Source organism: Schistocerca americana, chromosome 3 (genome assembly GCF_021461395.2).
Source record: "Schistocerca americana isolate TAMUIC-IGC-003095 chromosome 3, iqSchAmer2.1, whole genome shotgun sequence".
NCBI lineage: Eukaryota > Metazoa > Arthropoda > Insecta > Orthoptera > Acrididae > Schistocerca > Schistocerca americana.
In genome coordinates this window covers 150,658,242-150,678,001 of record NC_060121.1, presented here as the reverse complement: position 1 = coordinate 150,678,001, position 19,760 = coordinate 150,658,242, and the positions used below count along the sequence as shown (strand labels likewise).

At 37.0% G+C, this 19,760-nt stretch overlaps 1 protein-coding gene across 1 annotated transcript in view; it reads right to left on the bottom strand.

The window, feature by feature from the left end:
- Nucleotides 1–19,760, bottom strand: part of LOC124605103 (hemocytin) — a 569,639-nt gene that overhangs the window by 189,102 nt on the left and 360,777 nt on the right. Inside the window, exons 49-51 of the mRNA XM_047136554.1 lie at nt 18,964–19,069; nt 12,108–12,312; nt 632–775 (exon numbers count right to left, since the gene is read on the bottom strand). Coding sequence (XP_046992510.1) covers nt 632–775; nt 12,108–12,312; nt 18,964–19,069 — 455 coding nt within the window. The remainder of the gene's footprint in view (nt 1–631; nt 776–12,107; nt 12,313–18,963; nt 19,070–19,760) is intronic.

Sequence of the window (19,760 nt, the reverse complement as noted above, 5' to 3'; positions counted from 1 at the left end):
GAAGACTGACAGACATGGAGATTGGCAAAAAAAAGACAACTGAGGTACATAAAATAATTGCTATTTTTGTTCTTCAATTTTCTGTCAGCATAGGTATAACCACGCATCCCTATGATATCTTTGCCGTACACAGACTGTGCAAATATTTATTTATATGTAAAGGCCATTTAAAGAATCTACACCACCACGTATGATAGACATTTGCCTACTAGTTGTCTGGGCATGAGCGTGATGCCCTAATACTGCTAGGTAGGTTTTTTTTAATCATTTTGTCAAGAATTTGTAATTAATTTATAATTAAACTTTAGTTTTTTTAAATTTCTTAATTGTTTAATGGAGTAGGTTAGAACTGTTGGTTTACTTCAGATTTCTGATACACCTGATGATGGAGGAACTATTTATAATGACTTCTGTCAAGTAAGACTTTTGTGAATAAAGTATTTTATAAGTGTGGTGTATTTGTAATATAAATTACAACCAATACTAAGATTTTGGAGGAGGGGGCAGTCATGTTTTTTTAAGACACACTAAATTATTCTAACATACAAACAAGAATTTCAGCTAGACATGATGAACAAGCTGGGCACGTCATTTTGATAAGAAAAATCATGGATAGCTTTGTAAAACTTACCTCGGTTGTAATTTTTAGATGTTCCTTTCTTGTACCAATTATGGGCTGAAGTTTTTCCTTTCTTGTACCAACCAAGGGATGAGGTTTCTTCTTGAACAAGACTCCAACCATCAGGGCAATGAGGGGGATCTGGACACGCTGGTTCTGTTTCAGTAACAGAGAAATTAATAGGTTTGATAACTAACATGGACATTATTTACCACAAACCATACTGTAGCAAGAACTATTTTGAGAGGAAACAGTAATGCTTTTCTAGACACATCAAATCATTCACTTCTACATTTACATCTATACTCTGCATACAATTGTGTAGGGCATGGCAGAGGGTACTTCCCCCTCTAGCAGTTATTAGGGTTTCTTCCTGTTCCATTCATGTATGGAGCTCAGGAAGAATGATTGTTTGAAGGCCTCTGTGCATGCAGTAATTATTCTATCCTCATGATCCATACATGAGTGATATTCCTAGAGTCATCATTTAAAGCAGCTTGTTGAAATTTTGTTAACAGACTCTCTCAGGATAGTTTATGTCTATCTTCAAGAGTCTTCCAGTTCAGTTCCTTCAGTATCTCTGTGAAACTCTGTCATGGATCAAAGAAACCTTTCACCATTTGTGCTGTCCTTGTCTTTATATGTTCAATGTCCCCTTTTAGTTCTATTTGAGCACTATTCTAGAACTGGTGGCACGAGTGGTTGTAAGCAATCTTCTTTGTAGACTGATTGCACTTCCCCAGTATTGTACCAACAAACCAAAGTCCACAAACTTCTTTACCCACGACTGAACCTATGTCATCATGCCATTTTATATACCTATAAAGTGTCACACTCAGGTACTTGTATGAGTTGGCTGGCCCCAACAGTGACTCATTCATATTATCATCATAGGATAACATGTTTTTTTCATTTTGTGAAGTGCACAATTTTACATTTCTGAACATTTAAAGCAAGTTGTCAATCCTTGGACCACTTTGAAATCTTATCAAAATCTGACTGAATATTTATGCAGCTTCTTTCAGACAGTATTTCATCAGAGATAACTGCATCATCTGAGGTTATTATTAATATTGTCTGCAAGGTCATTAATATACAACATGAACAGCAAGAGCCCTAGCACCCTTCCCTGGGACACACTTGAAGTTATTTCTACATCCAATGATGACTCTCCCTCCAAGATAACATGTTGCATCCTCCCTACCAAAAAGTCCTCAATCCAGTCACAAATTTCACTTGACACCACCCTATTAGATCGTACTTTTGACAGTAAGTGTAAGTGTAGTACTGGGTCAAATGCTTTTTAGAAATCAAGACGTACTGCATCTACCTGACTGCCTTGATCCAAAGCTTTCTGTATGTCATGTGAGAAAAGTGCGAGTTGGGTGTCACACAATCAATGTTTTTGGAATTCATGCTGGGTGGCTTTGAGGAGGTCATTTTGTTCAAGATATATCATGATGTTTGAGCTCAAAATATGTTCTAAGATTCTACAACAAGTTGAAGTCAAGAATGCTGGATGGTAATTTTGTGGATAACTTCTACTACCCATCTTGTAGATGGGTGTGATCTGTGCTCTTTTCCAAGAACTGCTGGGCATGGATTTTTGTTTGATGGATCTACAAAAGATTGTAGTTACAACAGGGACTAACTCAGCTACAAATTGAGTATAATTTTTTAATTTTTTTTATTTTACATGTCTAGTTCCATAGGACCAAATTGAGGAGCAAATCTCCGAGGTCATGGAATGAATCAGTACATGAAATTACAACATAAAAGTAATAACAGACAAAATAAAAAGTTTATGAAAAAAAAAAAAAAAAAAAAAGACAAGCCATAAGGAATCAGTTCAATTTTTCAAGGAACTCCTAGACAGAATATGAGGAGTGACCCATGAGGAAAGCCTTCAGTTTCAATTTGAAAGCGTGTGCATTACTACTAAGATTTTTGAATTCATATGGTAGCTTACTGAAAATTGATGCAGCAGTATACTGCACACCTTTCTGCACAAGAGTCAAGGAGGTGAAATCCAAATGCAGATTCAACTCTGCCTAGTATTAACTGAGTGGAAATTGCTAATTCTTGCGAATAAGCTGATATTGTTACTAAGAAATAACAGTGAAGAATATATATATTGAGAGGACAATGTCAGAATACCAAGAATAGAGAACAAGGGTCAACAAGACAAGAGATTTGCGAACTTACACCAACTGATGCCCAAACTGCCCATTTCTGAGCCAAAAATACCATTTGAGAATGGGAGAGGTTACTAATAAAATACCATACGCCATAAGTGAATGAAAATAAACAATATAGACTACTTTTTCTGTCGAAGTACCACTTACTTCAGACACTATTCAAACAGTAAAAATGGCAGTGTTAAGTCTTTGAACAAGATCCTGAATATGGGCTTTCAATGACAGTTTACTGTCTATCTGAACACCTAGAAATTTGAATTGTTCAGTTTCCATTTATATAAATAAGGAACAGGAGTGGCCCCAGCACTGATCCCTGGGGCACTCCACATTTGACTCTACTCCTATCAGACCCCACATCACAGCCATTCTCAGCACTGTGACTAATGAGCTTTTGCTGCCCATTGTTAAAGCAAGAGCTGAACCAATTGTGAGCTACTCCCTGTATTCCATAATGGTCCAACTTCTGGAGCAATATTTTGTGATCAACACAATCAAATGCCTTAGTTAAATAAAAAAAGATGCCTAGCATTTGGAACTTTTGTTTAATGCATCCAGCACCTCACAGTGAAAAGAGAATATAACATTTTCAGCTGTTAAACTGACTTTATATCATCAACCTTGTGCTGCTGACCAGACACTTCCTTCACAACTGACCATATGGTTTTAATTTTATCCTATGAATTAGCTAGTCTATTTGCATACCACATACTCTTTGCCTTCCCAATAACAGTTTTAAGCTCCTTACAATACAGTTTATAATGCACTACTATAGCTTGATTGTGACACTTCTAACATTTTGATATAATTCCCACTTTGTTCTACATGACATCCTTATCCCACTAGTCAGCCACCCAGACTGCCTTTTACTGCTACTACACTGTTTAGAATGTTCTAACGGTAAGTAACTTTCAAAGAGCATGAGAAATGTGTTAAGGAAAGTATTATATTTGTCATCTATGTTACGGCACAATAAAGATCCTACCACTCTTGTTCCTTAATGAGGTTTAAAAAACACTCTATTGCCATTGGATTAACTTTTCTACATAGTTTGTAATTATATATAATACTTGTTTGAGTACAAAAACCTTTTGGTGTTAAGATTAGTGCATCATGGTCTGAAAGGCCATTGACCCTTTTACAAAGAAAGTGCCCATACAGTAATGAAAAAATATTGTTTATGGCTGTGCCACTGTTCCCCTGCACCCTGGTTTGAAAAAAATACAGACTGCACAAGATCATATGAGTTTAGGAGATCTTCCAACGTCCTTTTTCTTGCACAATGACATGCAAAATTAATATTGAAGTCATCACATATAAAGTGAACCAAGAATCCTTTATAGCTTGAGCAGAAATGCTCTGAAGTCAGAGTTATGGGACCTATAAACAACAACAATTAGAAGTTTAGTTTTACTAACTTCAACTGCCCCAGCACAACATTCAAATACCTGTTCAATGCAGTGCCATCATACATCTACGGACTCAAATGGAATATTGTTTTTTGCGCACGTGGCCACTCCCCCACTCTGCAAAGAACTCCTTGAAAAACAGCCAGCTAATCTGTATCCTCGTAAAGGAAGTCTCTGAATTGTAAAATTATTTAAGTAGTGCTCTGATATACCAGTCTGACAGGGATTCCATCAGGCCCTGCAGCTTTGTTCAGTTTTAATGATTTCAGCTGTTTCTCAACACTACTGACACTAACACTTATTTCATCCATCTTTTCAGTGGTATGTGGATTAAACTGGGGCAATTTTCCTGGGATTTCCTTTGCAAAGGAATATTTGAAAATAGGGTTAAGTATTTTGCTATGCTACCCTCAATTTTAGCTCCTCTCTCATTGACTCTGGACTGGACATTAACTTTGGTGCCACTAACAGCCTTTACAAATCATCAAAATTTCTTTGGGTTTTGTGAAACATCATTTGACAATATTCTGATATGGTAGTCAGTGGAGGCATCATGCACTGCTCTCTTGACAGCCAAATGTGTTTCATTCAGCATCTCTCTAGCTGTAGCTCTATGCTTTTTTTCCCACCTTTTATGCAGACATCTCTGTTTCTTTAGAAGTTTCTTTGCAGTGACTTTATAACATCGAGCTTCCCTGCCATTATGAACTGTTATACTGGGTGCATATCTTTCCAGTGCATGGTTAACTGTCCTTTTAAACTTGAGCCATAGTTCCTCTACATGCTCCTGTCCTGTGCTGAAAGTTTCAAGTTCCCCACTGAGATATGACACTACTGATTTTTTATCTAATTTACTGAATGTATTGCTTTCTGCTTGTTTTAATTGTCCTTTGTGCTTGGGTAACAACTGTTGCCACAACTGTGTCATCATCAGTGATATCAGTTTCAATCTGAACTTCCTCAAAGAGGTGAGGTCTATTTGCTGCCATTAAATTCAATATAATTCCAGCATTAGCGTGGTTCCTAACTATCTGTTCTAGATAGTTTTCAGAGAAGGCATTTAGTAATGTTTCACATAATCTCTTGTTATGCCCACCACTAACAAAACTGTAATTTTTCCAATAAATTGTTGGATGATTAAAGTCTTCACTGATGATTACAGTATGATTGGGGAACTTACATATAAGTGAATTGGGGTTTTCTATAAAGTTTTCTGTTATGTCAGGAGATGAGTCTGGTGGGCGATAGAAGGATCCAATTATTATTTTATGCTCCCCCCCCCCTCCCCCCCCCCCGGTAATGAGTCCTGCCAAACAGTCTCACATGCAGTTTCAATCTCTATCTCAGTGGACATGAGTTTCTTGTCTACTGTGACAAATACACCACCTCCATCTTCCATTTGATTATCCTTTCAATATACACTAAAATTTCCCCCAAAAATCTCACTGTTATCAATTTCAGGCTTCAGCCAGCTTTCTGTACCTAGCTTCACTGCATTTCAGGAGTGCTTCAAACTCTGGCACTTTGTTGCGAATGCTTTGGTACTTTACCACTAGAATTTTAACACTCTCACCTGTGGGAGGATTCTCTTTTGATGTTACCCTGAGACTTCTGGGTTTCCTACATCTGTTGCTATCTGGATTGTATGGAGAAGTGCCTAATCTAAAAAATGCATGTGTGCACCCCACACATAGTCAGCTACCTGAGCAGTAGCCTCTGATGTGTAGTGCACAACTGACCCATTTCGGGGGACCCTACTGTTCTCAAACCTATGGTACAAGTCCAGGAAGTCACGGCCTAGCTTGTCACGGTACCTTCAAAGTCTCTGATTTAGTCCTTCCACTCAACTCAAAACCAAAGAGCCACAATCAGTTCTGGGGATGATGCTGCAAAAATTGTGAGCTTCATTGAAATTCCATGTGCAACGCTGGTGTTCTCAAACTTCTCTGCCATTCACTGGAATGACCCAAGTATGAACTCAGAGCCCAGATAACAGGCACCATTTGTCCCAACATTTTCCACAATCTGCAGTTCACTGCACCCTGTTTCCCCCAAAAGTTGCTGGAATAGCCTCTTCAGCATGTTGAATGAGGCCTCCAAGCACCTGATTTCCTTTGCTGTTCTTGTTGCCATTTCCATGAGGGGTACCATGATTCACCATACATTTAACTGCTGATGATTAATAGACTCCTAGCCTTTAGCATTTCCTCCTCTTGACACCATACAAAACAGGTTTCCCCAAAACATGTGAAGTGGGACCCACTGGCTCAGTTTCACTTTCAGTGAAAGACAGCACCTCAAAGTTGGTTAGGCCTCCCTGGTCCCCATCCTCCCTGTACAGGACACCTTAACCTACCATTGAGGAGATAGGATCCACCAGGAAAGGATAGTACTTGAGGTACCTCTGGTACTGGTATCACAGATACATGATGTGCTTGGATAGCTCAGATGAGAGCACTTTCCCGCGAAAGGCAAGGGTCCTGAGTTCAAGTCTCAGTCCAGTACACAGTTTTAATGTGCCAGGAAGTTTCGTATCAGCACACAGTCCGCTACAGAGTGGAAATTTCATTCTGGAGGTATGTGACACTCGTGAGCTCTTCCAGCACACCTATTTGCAGAAACTATCAATCATTTGACTGCAGTCAGGGCAATTTCCAGCTGCTTATGAATGTCAACCAAATCATCCCATGTTTGAGAAGAGCATTCAAAATGGGTCTGCATTTTGGCTGGTGCAATATATTACACAACAGTGAGAAAATAACTTTAAATTAAGCCCGCTGGCTATCTTTTAATTTGATGATCTAAGTAGTTGCTAATTCCTTGTAAGAATTGAAGCAAATACACAAAATGAGATTTCTATTAAGCCAACACAGAAGCCTGTCGTAAAAATTACCAGTTTCCTAAAAGTTTTAATGTTAATTATAGCTGCTAGCACACAGAGTTAATTTACGATAAATGCAGATAATATTCAGGGTTACTCCTCTTTATTAGAGAATGAGATGTAACACCATATGTTAGTTAGAATACGTGCTACAGTAAATAAATTGCAAATGCCATTTACTACAAATCGCTCCTAGACTATGCAAAGGATAATGGCAGCTTCTGAAAATTCCCGAGAATGCATGTTTATTTGCATTGATATGCAATAAAATTCAAGGGTGACATATTTTTTGGCAGAACTATGAACCGCAAATGCTGATTTGCTATGAAATAAGTTCCATATCGAAAACACTTGTACCTGTAACTTATAAAAATATAGTTTTGTACGTGTCCAAAAATTATAAAAAATAACCTGTTTCTCACATTATTGTACAATGAAATTAGGGACCCACTGTTTTGAATGAGGATAGGCCTACTGCTCTCAAAACTTTTTAAAAGAGCACAATGAAGTTTAAGCCTGTGATTGACAATAGCAGTTTGAGTTTATTGCAGTACTTGTCAAATATTCAAAATTTCACAATATATCACAATACACACAGGTACTGATACACTCAATGAAAGATTATGCAGAAGCAATGCGAACAGTAAAATATGTGAACTAAAACTTCAAATCGGCACACGAATCTTGCACACACAGTCTCACACAACTTGAACTATTGTTTGGGTTATTAGTGTCAAAGGAAGATTAGTAACAATTTATGTTCTAAAATGTCTAATGGAAAATGAAAATACTATACAGTAATACCTGCAGCTTGTATCAGTTGTGATATTTTATCAACTCAAACTCTTAATCACAACTAACCCTTTCATCTACAATGAGAGGTACACCCATCAGAAAATCTGCATTCACTGGAATACTGTGATTTGGGAAACCCGTTATAGATCTTAAGGTATGTAATATGAGTTCTGGAGCTCAATGATTTACCAACAGTCTTCTGAATAGTACTATGATTGCACTGATGGGTGGCAATACATGTACGTTAATGAATAGAACCTAAGCAGTTTTTGAATGCCATTCATGAGTTTCAGTCGACATAATACCTGACCTGTATGAAGCAGAAGTGCCAGAACTCATGTCCCCCCCCCCCCCCCCCCCCCCCGGCCCCATCCTCATCCTCATCCCCGCCCTACCCCACCAATAGTGATTGTAGTAAAGCTACAAAGCATACTAACAGAGTTCCTTCTGGGCAATTTCTTCAGTACCACTGAAGAATTTTTGTTTATTAACATGCAGCTTATAGAACATACAAATATTACATATTTATCTCTGTTATTAAATTATTCTATTCTGTAGCTGAAATCATCTGTTAACGGCCAGTATGTAGCTTTATTTAAGTAAAACTGACTCATTCCACATCATTATATCATACAAGTGACACATGGAACAAATAACTAAATAATTGGACAACTCCTCACAAATGATGATCTATTGACTAGCTACTAACGAAACAAAGAGTTGGACTGACATTGGTTAATTTGGATGCGAAAAATAAACAAACAAATAAGTAAATGTAGTCATATTGTTCATGATTATTTTTGGCTTTTGTAACCTTTGGTAGGCATTTCCATTCTAGATAGAAAAGCTGCATAAGTATGTCTTGCAAACATCCCATCACTCCTATGCCCCAATCTTTATCTTTCCACATTAATAACACTGTGGTTTAGTAGCTAGCATCTTCATTACTAGCTTTACTGTACCATGTTCACTCTCACTAACACCAAGATATTTAATATAAATTTTGATCCATGTAATCAAAACCTTATTAATGTGAAAATAATGAATATAGCTAACATTCTACAAGTTTAAGAATGGGATGTTAGTGCAAGAATGCTGATTGTCTGTTGTTACAATGACCAGCCCTATAGCGGGACAGCAGAATGTGTGACATGTATGAGAATTGTTGGACTCAGATTTCAAGTTCAGTGCCTAAAAAACTTCCAATATTATTGGACAGCCTACAGAAGAGATGCACTGCATTGCACCTGAAAACCTGAATATGAGAAAAAATTTAGAGGAACTTGTAGCCAAATTCATCCACCAACTTCACAAGGGGTGAAAAATTATGGAAAGGAGCATGTGAAAAGTAAAGGATGCACATACAAGTGATGGAATGCAGCAATATGTTGCCAGGTCACACGATCTGCCCTTAGATCAACAGAGTGCAGACAAATCACAGTTGGCAGCAGTTGATTGCTGATCACTCATTATTCCCAAGCAATCTGATGAATCACATGTATGAACTGGATATGTGTGGCAGTATGGCTGCCTGGTTTTCACTTGTTTGTCTAATTATTAAGTATAATTGTGTATTTTGTTTCATTTTGATATGCCCAGATGAAGTTACAACATTACATTAGAATTCATAGTTATTCTGTGAGCATGGACCACTCTGAAAAGTGAAGTTCAAGGAGGAGCTGCCATTTATATTAACACTTGGGTGACCAACCCCAAACATAACTCATGATACAACACTTATGTTCAAAGAATGCACCCAAGTAAATCTCGGGCTGTGCGTTTCACAAAAATTCAACAATTCTGGATGAGAAGGGGAAATATCTGTGTGCAAACAGTCTGAAGGAGATTCATATTCAGATAAGCTGCAGTCTACCACAATTTTTCATCATTAGTATTGTTGCTACATATATTGCTGCTGTAATTACAATTTAGTTCTGTTTTATTTATCTTAATCTCAGCTTTTTTACAGATGAATCTCTTAATGAAGCAGCATCCAAGACCTGTTCAGAAAAATGACATAATTTATTTATAAAAGAAGCAGGAAAGAAACAAGCTAGTATTGACTTGATTGCGACATACTTTTTTGCATCCCGGAATGCTTCAGTCTTTTAATTTCAAGTATAAGTTAAATTGCTCAAGAACTCATCTCACATTATTTTAAGGATAATTATAATTTTTGTCATCATTACTGGAAAAAAATTGTAATCTATCAAAGCATTAAAATAATTAAGAGAAAGAAAACTTGGACCATGACCCTTTTTAGTATGTATTACCCTTTCAGATACATAAACACAAATGTACCGGTAACATATTACATAATGGGATAAATGGCTTGTTTTCTGGTCCCAACATTTTACTAAATGCCTGAACCTCAAAAAAGAGTACAAACCTAAAAATATTGAACTATTGCAGATTTATTACTGAGTTGCTTTTCGAATGTTGTGCTTTAGAATTAGAAGCTTGTGGAAACTTGATACAATATACTGGCATCATTTGGTAATTCTGTGTTTTTTATGAAGTCTTTAACTTTTAAACAGAATTAGGTAGCATTAACTGGACAGTTCACTTCAAATGATCAGGCCATCCTTATTTTGCAGTTGTACTGAAGTCACTTGTCATTTTACATAATATAACTCTCTCTCATAAAATTTACAACAATGAATTGTGGAAACCAGCAGTGCTACTATAGATAAAATAGATTGAAAATAGATACACAACATACAATATCACTGAAAATTGTAAAGAATTCTGTAACACAGCCCACAGTTCCCAACAAAAGCATACCGAGAAGATTAATAAATTTCAATTACCATTTTTTAAAATTTATTTTTGCAAGCATTAGTCAACATGTGTTAGTCAACATACAGAGATCAACATCAACTGCCACTGCTAATAGATATATTAATTCAGTTTCCATAGCAGACAATCACAACACAGTGATAATTAAATATGAGTTGAAATTGCTTTGTAAACAACTTATGTGATGCAGATTTGAAGTAAGCAAGTGACTGCAGGTAATATTGCCTACAGTTTGTTGCTGATGTGAGTCCTTAAAAAGTGTGTTCATTATCTTCTTTTGAAAGTAGCAGAATGATCCACTAGGAGTTTGCAGCAACTGTACAAAGAACAAATTTAGAAATGTATGTCATAGGTACTTGATCATTGGAGAAAACAGATTGTCTGTCATTGCCCAGAAAGCCAGTTCATCTATTCTTCGCAAAAACAGTGTGTCAAGGGATACTGTGTTAAGAAAGAGGCAGCTTTGACAGCAAAGACTGTTATAATCTTTCATCACACACTACAGCCACTTATTTTTGTTACTTCATATCCAATCTGATCGAAAATGAAACCATTTTGGGGCTATTGAACCCTATCTTGGGGCAGTTAAGAGGGCTCGCTGAACAGGGTGTCTGGTGAAAATTTTAACATTATCATAGAAAGTGGCAGAAATATTGAACGGGGCTGGACTCAAAAGTCGGGTGCTCGTTTCTAATATAAGAGGAACATTCTTCCAGGGATACTGGGCATTTTTTGTGAAAGGTCTCTGGTAGGTGTTTTACCGAGGCATATATTGAAGACTCTCCAACCGTCTAAATCAGCACACATTTAGTATTGTAAATACAATGACATGATTTTTAAGTTCAGGGGAAAAAATAATTCTGTTGAACATATTTTGTTCTGCATGTAAATATTTTTCAAGAAATCTGAAAAATAGTTATGGAAAATTGAAGACAACATTATTAAAAGTATTGTTAATGGCCTGCTTACTGTGTATGAGACTAATAACCTTTTTTAATTTGGCACATGCTGAACTTGTTGTGTTAGAGGAATAAGATAGACTGCAAATTCCTTGTTCCATAACTTAGTTACAGTAAACAACACTTTGTTTATGCTCCTAATATGCTACAAAATGACTCTTAATTTTGATGAGTGGTGTTCTTTCCTCATTCAGTATTACGTTTTCCATTGTTGTTGTTGTTGTCTTCAGTCCTGAGACTGGTTTGATGCAGCTCTCCATGCTACTCTATCCTGTGCAAGCTTCTTCATTTCCCAGTACTTACTACAACCTACATCCTTCTGAATCTGCATAATGTATAGACTGTTAGGAGTGCTATTGTGAAAACTAGTAAGTGTACCTGAACTTGATTTCACGTGTATCAGTAAGATAGAAACCCCAATTTTTAACTAGAACATCGGGTAACACTCACCTGTGCCAGGTAAGGGAGTAGTTACTGGTGGTTCTGTTTCTTCTTCAAATGTACATGCAACCTCATCATCTGGACAATCTTCCACACCATCACACCAGACACTCTCATGGACACAAGCACCACTTGTCGGACACAGTCGAGTTGCTGGTGGGCAAGGTTCACAACGACATTCACATATTCCCTTAATAAGAACACCTCTCAGTCCCTGCAAAAGGAAAAGCAGTGTTTGGATGCAAATTGAGGAATAACTGATCAGTTATATTTGCCCTCAGCCTCAGAAATTTCTGTGTCCCTGTTTACTTATGTAACTAATAAACAGATAATATGCAAGTGTAGTATTTAAGCTTGTGATATAAAAATCACATATGCCTGTGTTAAAAACTATTTTTCAGGTCCTTGCGACTGATTTTGCATTGTTTCAAATCCAACGTAAACTAAAACTTACATACTAAATTACTGCTTCAATAGAGTTACTATTTGTCCAAATAATTTACAAAATGAATAGAAACATGGTTCCCAACTAGAAAATCAGAAATTAATCACATTCTTCTCATCAGATATCAAATGTACTACATTTTTAATAAAATCACTATGCCTGGAAAAAGAATTGTTTTTAGAAGGTCAGTTGAAAAAGATGCAGTACTTTCTCCTACAGTAAGTTTCAATTTCTTCTGATATAAGTCCTCTCTTCTAGTCTATCAATTATTTTAAACTTGTTTCATTTAATTTGATTTTAAGAATATCTGGCAGTACTGACTGTGTGATCCAGGAAGATTTAAATGTATAGCACACATGATTACGTTGGTGCAGTATTACATAGTGATGATTCTACAAAATCAACATGACATTGCACGTAGAGAACTTCCATATACTTCAGCAGTAGAAAACTGACACAATAAAACACGAGACTCTGACACCAACAGATGCATCCACATTATATTTCCTTATGACAGCCACATATAATTAATTCACATAGACATAAACTTAACTTCACATTAACAAAAAGTGAGGTACAGTCAAAAACCAAGTTGTTTTGTTCTGAGTTCACTGTTCAGAAATATCAGCAACTTCACACGTTATGCAATGCTGAAGACATGCTAAGTCTATATCATTTGTTTTCCCTCCACAACTACATTTTTTCTTCTGCTTTAAATGTTTGTTGATGGCTTGAAATAAGCTGCCGTGTCTCTTAGCTCATGTTTCTCACTCCAAAATATGGACCCAATTGTACATACACCAGTATCACACATTACATCGCCTCTAACTTGCTAACCACTATGTTTTTAATTGACCTTCCAGTTACAAGTCCACGGCATGATCGAGTCCTCTCGGCCATTAATTATTTCTATATCTACATCTATAATCTGCAATCCATTGTGAAGTTCAGAGCAGCAAGTACTTCCCATAGCACCATATCCCAGAGTTTCCTCCTATTCCATTCAAGTAGGGAGAACATGAAGAATGATTGTTTAAATGCCTTGCACATTATGTGATAAGTATGATCTTATATTCACAGTCCCTTTGCTTTCTCAGTTTTGGTAATTTCTGGTGTGTTTCAATACCACTGACAATGACATCTTCATCATTTATCTCATTAGTGAAGTGGAAAGTAAACAGAGACAGTAGTCCTCGGTTTACATTTGTAAAGAGACATTTAAAAATAGAGTTCAGAATTTCTGCTTTTGCTTTTCTACCCTCAGTATCAGTGCCTCTGTCATCCATGAGTGTCCAGACACTGACTTTGGTGCCACAGACAACATTTACAGGTGACCAGAATTTCTTTGGGTTTTGTAAGAGGTCTTTCAATAGGATTCTGCTATGGTGATTGTGGAACACCTCAGGTTTGGTCCTTTTGACAGTCAAATGTGTTTGATTTAGCATCTTTTTATAGCCCTATGCTTTGTTTTACATTTGTTGTGGAGAAATCACCTTCTCTTTAGAAGTTTCTTTACAGAGATTGTATACCACAGAGGGTCCCTCCTGTCGTGAATTGTTTTAATAGGTACATATCTATCCAGTGCGTCGTCAACTATTCTTCCAAACTTAAGCCACCATTCATCTACATACTCCTGCACACAGTGACATGTTTCAAGTTCCTCTCTGGGATACGATGCTACTTCTGCTGTATCTATTTCACTGCACATGTAAGTTTTTCTACTTGTTTTAGCTGCCCTTGGTATTTTAGTAACCATTGTTGCTACAACTGCCTAATGGTCACTGATATTAGTTTCAAACTGGACATGCTCTAAGTGACCAGATCTATTTATTGCCATTAGATTTCATGTACTTCAAGACCTGCCTGGAAGCCTTGTGTGCTGAAACCCCACTTCTAGGATGCAGAGGTGTGCCGGCCCCAGATCCGCTGAAACCCCACTTCTAGGATGCAGAGGTGTGCCGGCCCCAGATCAAGCACACCAGCAGATTAACAATGAGGGTCAGTGAGGATGTGGTTTTTAGATGGTTTCCCACATCCTAATGGGTTAATACTGGGCTGGTATCCAAATTCCACATCAGTTACATGATTCACAAACATTTAGAAAACTTTTGTTCACTTTCACATGAATAACACTACAGACAGACAGTTGGGGTGCACATATTTCATCTGGGGGTGGGGGAGGGGGGAGGCGAAGTAACAGTATGGTGACAGGAAGGGCATTCAGCCACCCCTTAAATTAACCATGACAAAACTGTTCGAACTATGCCAACCCTGCACCGATGTGATACAAAGGCAGAAGAAAAAGAAGAAGATCTAGCTAATGCATTTCCACCGCAAGTGGGCTTCTGAACTATTGTAAGCAGAATTGAGGGGAGGTATGTAGTATTGTTTTGCAGGATGCCTCATCACGCCCACCACTTACAAAACTGTAGTTACCCGTATTGGCTGCAGGATGATAATAATTGCCTTCTGCAGCAGATTACATCCTGTATCCTCAGTGACTGCTGAATGCTATCTTCAACATGTTGAATGAGCCTTCCAGGCATACAAATTATTATATAAGAATATACAGCCTGCAGTTGCAGGTTAACTTTATCGTTTACCTAGGTTTCAACGTTAGTAATAACGTCTTCTTCAGAACCTGCAAAAAGTTAATATTATAATTTGCTAGTAAATTATATTAGATATGGTCATCCTACAGGATGCAACGCATAGTACTTACATAAAATATTATTTAAATGTTTGCCTAAAACAAGCCATGTCCTAAGTCAACTTTATAAAACTTGATGCATAACCATAAGGTTTTGTCACTTCTATTAAACAAGCTGTACAAATTCACTTTAAGCCCCTTGTATGGGCCTCGTCATGGGACTAGAGACTGCGGGCCACGAGGGCTTCGCGGTCTGCCTCACAGAGGGCGGCGCGCATGCACGAGATGTATAGAATCAAACTCTTATTACGCACACATCAGATAACATTTTTTGCTATGAATTGATTTTATACTTTACTATTGTAAGTTAATTACAGTATTGAGCATGACTACATTTTACATTCTACTACAGAGCCTTATAAACTGACCAACAAATCTCGTATGAACATCTGTAGGAAAGGTTCTATTATTATGATAGAGTTAACCTGCAACTGTAGGCTGTATATTCTTATATAAACAATATCAGTTGCTGTCGCTGCATAAAAATGTTAAAAAATACGTATTATTGACAGTATTTTCAAACTGCTAAAAATTAAAATACCCCTCCCCTTTTGCATTTGCTTCTCCCTGTCAAGGGACACAACAGGCTTCCCAACAGGTAATGTGTGCCTCACAGGCTCAGTTGTACTTTAAGTAGACGACATCACCCCTGAGTTTTTACTGATCCCTGCCTCCTCTGTGCAGAGCCCCTACACCTGCCAATGACACCACCTGCAGGAAAATGGACGAGTAGTAATAGGTACAGTACCTCTTATAAAGGGCATGGTATCCACAGGAGAAGATAGTACTTGAGGTACCTTAGGTATTTCTGTTACATGTCTTTAAGTTGCCTTCCAAACACATACATTCACAACAGCTTCCAGCTGCTTGACAAGAGTCAGGGCTGTTTCCAGCTGCTTACAAACAGCAAGTAACTCCTACTATGATACAGAGTGTGTTGTGCCTGATGCAATGTTTACCTGAACACTAAACAAATTACTTTAAATAAATTCTGCTGATTCTCTTTTAATTCTTGCATCTGTTATGCCACAAGGATTAACAATTTATATGAGGACTCAAGTGACTGTTACCCCCATAAAGAGATTTCTTGTTAGAAGAAGAGAAAAATGTTGGATAAAATTTTCGAATCCCTGAGGCTAGTTGGAACCTCGAGGCTGGATTTTTTTATATTTAAAAAAACTGATAATATATTCACTAAAAAAACCTAAAAACAGCAGAAATTTATGACAATATTATGAGAAGGAAAGTTGCTACTCACCATACAGTGGAGATGGTGAGTTGCAGATAGGCACAACAAAAAGATTCTCACACTTAAAGCTTTCGGCCAATGGCCTTTGTCAACAATAGGCACACATAAACATGCACATGCACACACAAACTCACACAAACGCAACTCACACAGATGACTGCAGTCTCAGGCAACTGAAACCACACTGCCTGACAAATGCAAACAATATGTATTATTGTCCGAGAGGGGAAACCAAATATATAACAATGTGTCAATTCTAATATGCAAAGGACGTAGTCAACTTCATAAGACCTTTGTTTACATTGCAAACATACACTTTCAGATATTTCCCACAACAAACTGTCAATAAGCAGAAAAAGATAGAAATATTGCACTAATTATGTGATTCTGTGAATATTTGAATATTTACACTGCAGTTAAGGATAAAGTTCCCAAATCAGATAGCGCTGCTGAATCTTGTAGAATGTGCAAATATAACTTGCAATCATCGAGTTATTATGAAACACATTATGTATGTCACTTGGATATTTCTGAAAATTCTCAAAAATTTACCTTTTTTTGCTTACATCGACACTGAAATTAGGCAGAATAATGGTCTGCTTAAGGACAGCATTGCCAAAATTTTGTAAAGCATGAATGTAGACTACATCCGATGATATAGTGGAAAATAAGTTTTCTGCAACACTAATTGTTTGAAAATACATACAATACAATGACATGTGCACAAGTTTTGATACGTTCAGTGAAATATGATGGGGAAACAACATGAAAAGCACAGTTAAATCCTGCAAAAATGTTCGGATCTAGATTTTTGAAGAGAATCTCTCTAATACCCATGAAATCAGTTGTACACTATTATTATTATTATTACTATTGTGAATGAATAATTGTGGTATTATCAATATTACTTTAGCATGGTATCTGCTTGCCCTGCACAGGTACAATTATGTACAATAATAATTATTGTAATTTAAAAAAAAAATGTATTGAACACACTGACGATGCCAATTGTATGGAAAACATATTGAAAGGCAAGTAAAGATTCTATTCTATTCTACACAAATCAAATACTGAAATTCAGCTTATACAGGTACGTAAAGGTATGGATTCCCACAGCTGGTTTTGTGCGACCTTCCATACCAGTGTTTCAAAGATGAGCATTTAGTATCAGATTATTCCACTATAAAAATCAAATATTGTGCAGCACAATGAAGTATGGGGGAAGCTATTTTTGGTAAAAGTTACAATTAGCTCATCCAAGAGAACAAAACTACTCTTTCTAATGGATCGACCATCAAGAGAAAGCATTGTTACATTGCTAAGACTAGTACCTCGTGATTTGCTTTTAATTCATTCGTATCACAATTTGATATACTCATTGTATGAAGTTAAAAGAGAGCTGCAATTTTTATTTTCCTAGAACAGCTCAGTCCGATCTCTGTTATAAAAGTTGCACGGCTTTTTTTCAGACCATCTATATGTTTCTTTACATTTGTTCTGAGAGTCATCATGTCCTCCATGTTAAGCATCACCTTCATTACAGCTACAATCATTACAAGAACTGGATGTCTCTTGAGGAAAATTTTCACTGTAAATATATCAGAAATGTTTCAATACTTCTGTGTCCTGAAATAACCTAGAAGAGCAAGTGTGCAAGTATGTCACTCAGAGCATAATGACGCAGTTGATGCTAGACAGTGCCACTCAGAAATATGAAAAATCACATTTTACACATTACAACTGTTCATCATATGTTTTAGCAATAGTAAATCTTACTTAAATTTTGCCCTAAGATACAGTTGACAATCTCAAAAACCCTATCCACAACTTTCAGAAAAATACTGTCATCCTCTCAATGATTTCCAAACCCCTACCCCCCTCCCATCCCATAACAATGTCACAGTCCCTCTATTGCTTTTCCATTTTGCCCTATTTCATTCATAGTAGCCTTTTCTAACCTCTTCCTCTTAACCTGATCCTCCCCTTCCCCATGTATATTTTTCTCTCTACACTTCACCTAGCAGTTCCCTACCTCGCAGCCTGACATGGTGACTGTCACCACCCCTCCAACACCCATATGCTCCCCACTTGCATTTCCTATTCACTCCCTTTCCTCATGGTTCTTCCAAGACCCTTCCAGTTTCATGTTAGACACTCATGAAGATTGCTAATAACTTCAGTCAAGCTGCAGCACCAGGAGAAGTTAATGACCATGTTTATATGAGTTGAGCATGTGTGTTAGTTGTCTTTGAAGGACTTTGTATTAAAGCTAAGCTATTTTTTATCCTACATGCTTGTCTGTTGTTCAGTGACTCTTCTATATGATGAGTAGTGTTCCATCCAGATACACATATATTATTCTTAATAATTACGTCATTCAACTGGAACTTGGCATCATCATACAACAACAGCAAGAGACAACAATATGCTAAAAAGAATATTACAATGAAGGTCATTTTACCTCTGGACATCCGTTACAACTTTTTGTCTTGCACTCAGGAACACCATTCAGCTTGCAAACACATGTTTCACATTTCTCGGTCTCATATATTTTACCAGTGGCGTAACTGCAATACAAAATTACTGGTAAACACATTAATTCTGATAAGACAAATCAAAGATATTCATTATTTAGACTACTATGCAATACATTAAAGTCATATAGCGACCAGTATATTTTTTCTCAAAATTTATATTTACAATAAGTACACTTATGGCTTGTATGTGTCCCAGATGGACAACTAGAATAGTACCACAAAAAATTAAGTCAAAGAATAACTTTCTTACACATTGAAAGTATACTGTATAGTGGAATCTGAGAAGGGAACAATATATGTGAGGATGGAGGGGGTGGGTTGGGGGTGGAGGGGGGGGGGGGGGGAGGGGGTGGAGACAGCATCATTTCAGTCAGTTCAACTGCAGTATTTTTGTTCTGTGTAAGTCTGGTGGTTAGAGACCAAAAGAGTGCTTAGGTATGTGTAGCTCCTTTGAGAAATATGCTATGTTGGTGCATGAGATGATGGGAAACTGATACATAAAAATGGTCTGACTTTCAACTGACTGGACACCTTAGTATTACACCCATATCAAAGTAGATTGATTGCATTGCAGACTTAATCACGCAAGCAACAATATCCTTATGGAAAAGATATTGATGTAGTTTGAGTACTTGTATTTAAATCTACACAGGTTGGATGGAGATTAAATGATAATGAAACATACAGCAGAAATAAAACATAGCTTTGAGTAACATTATAT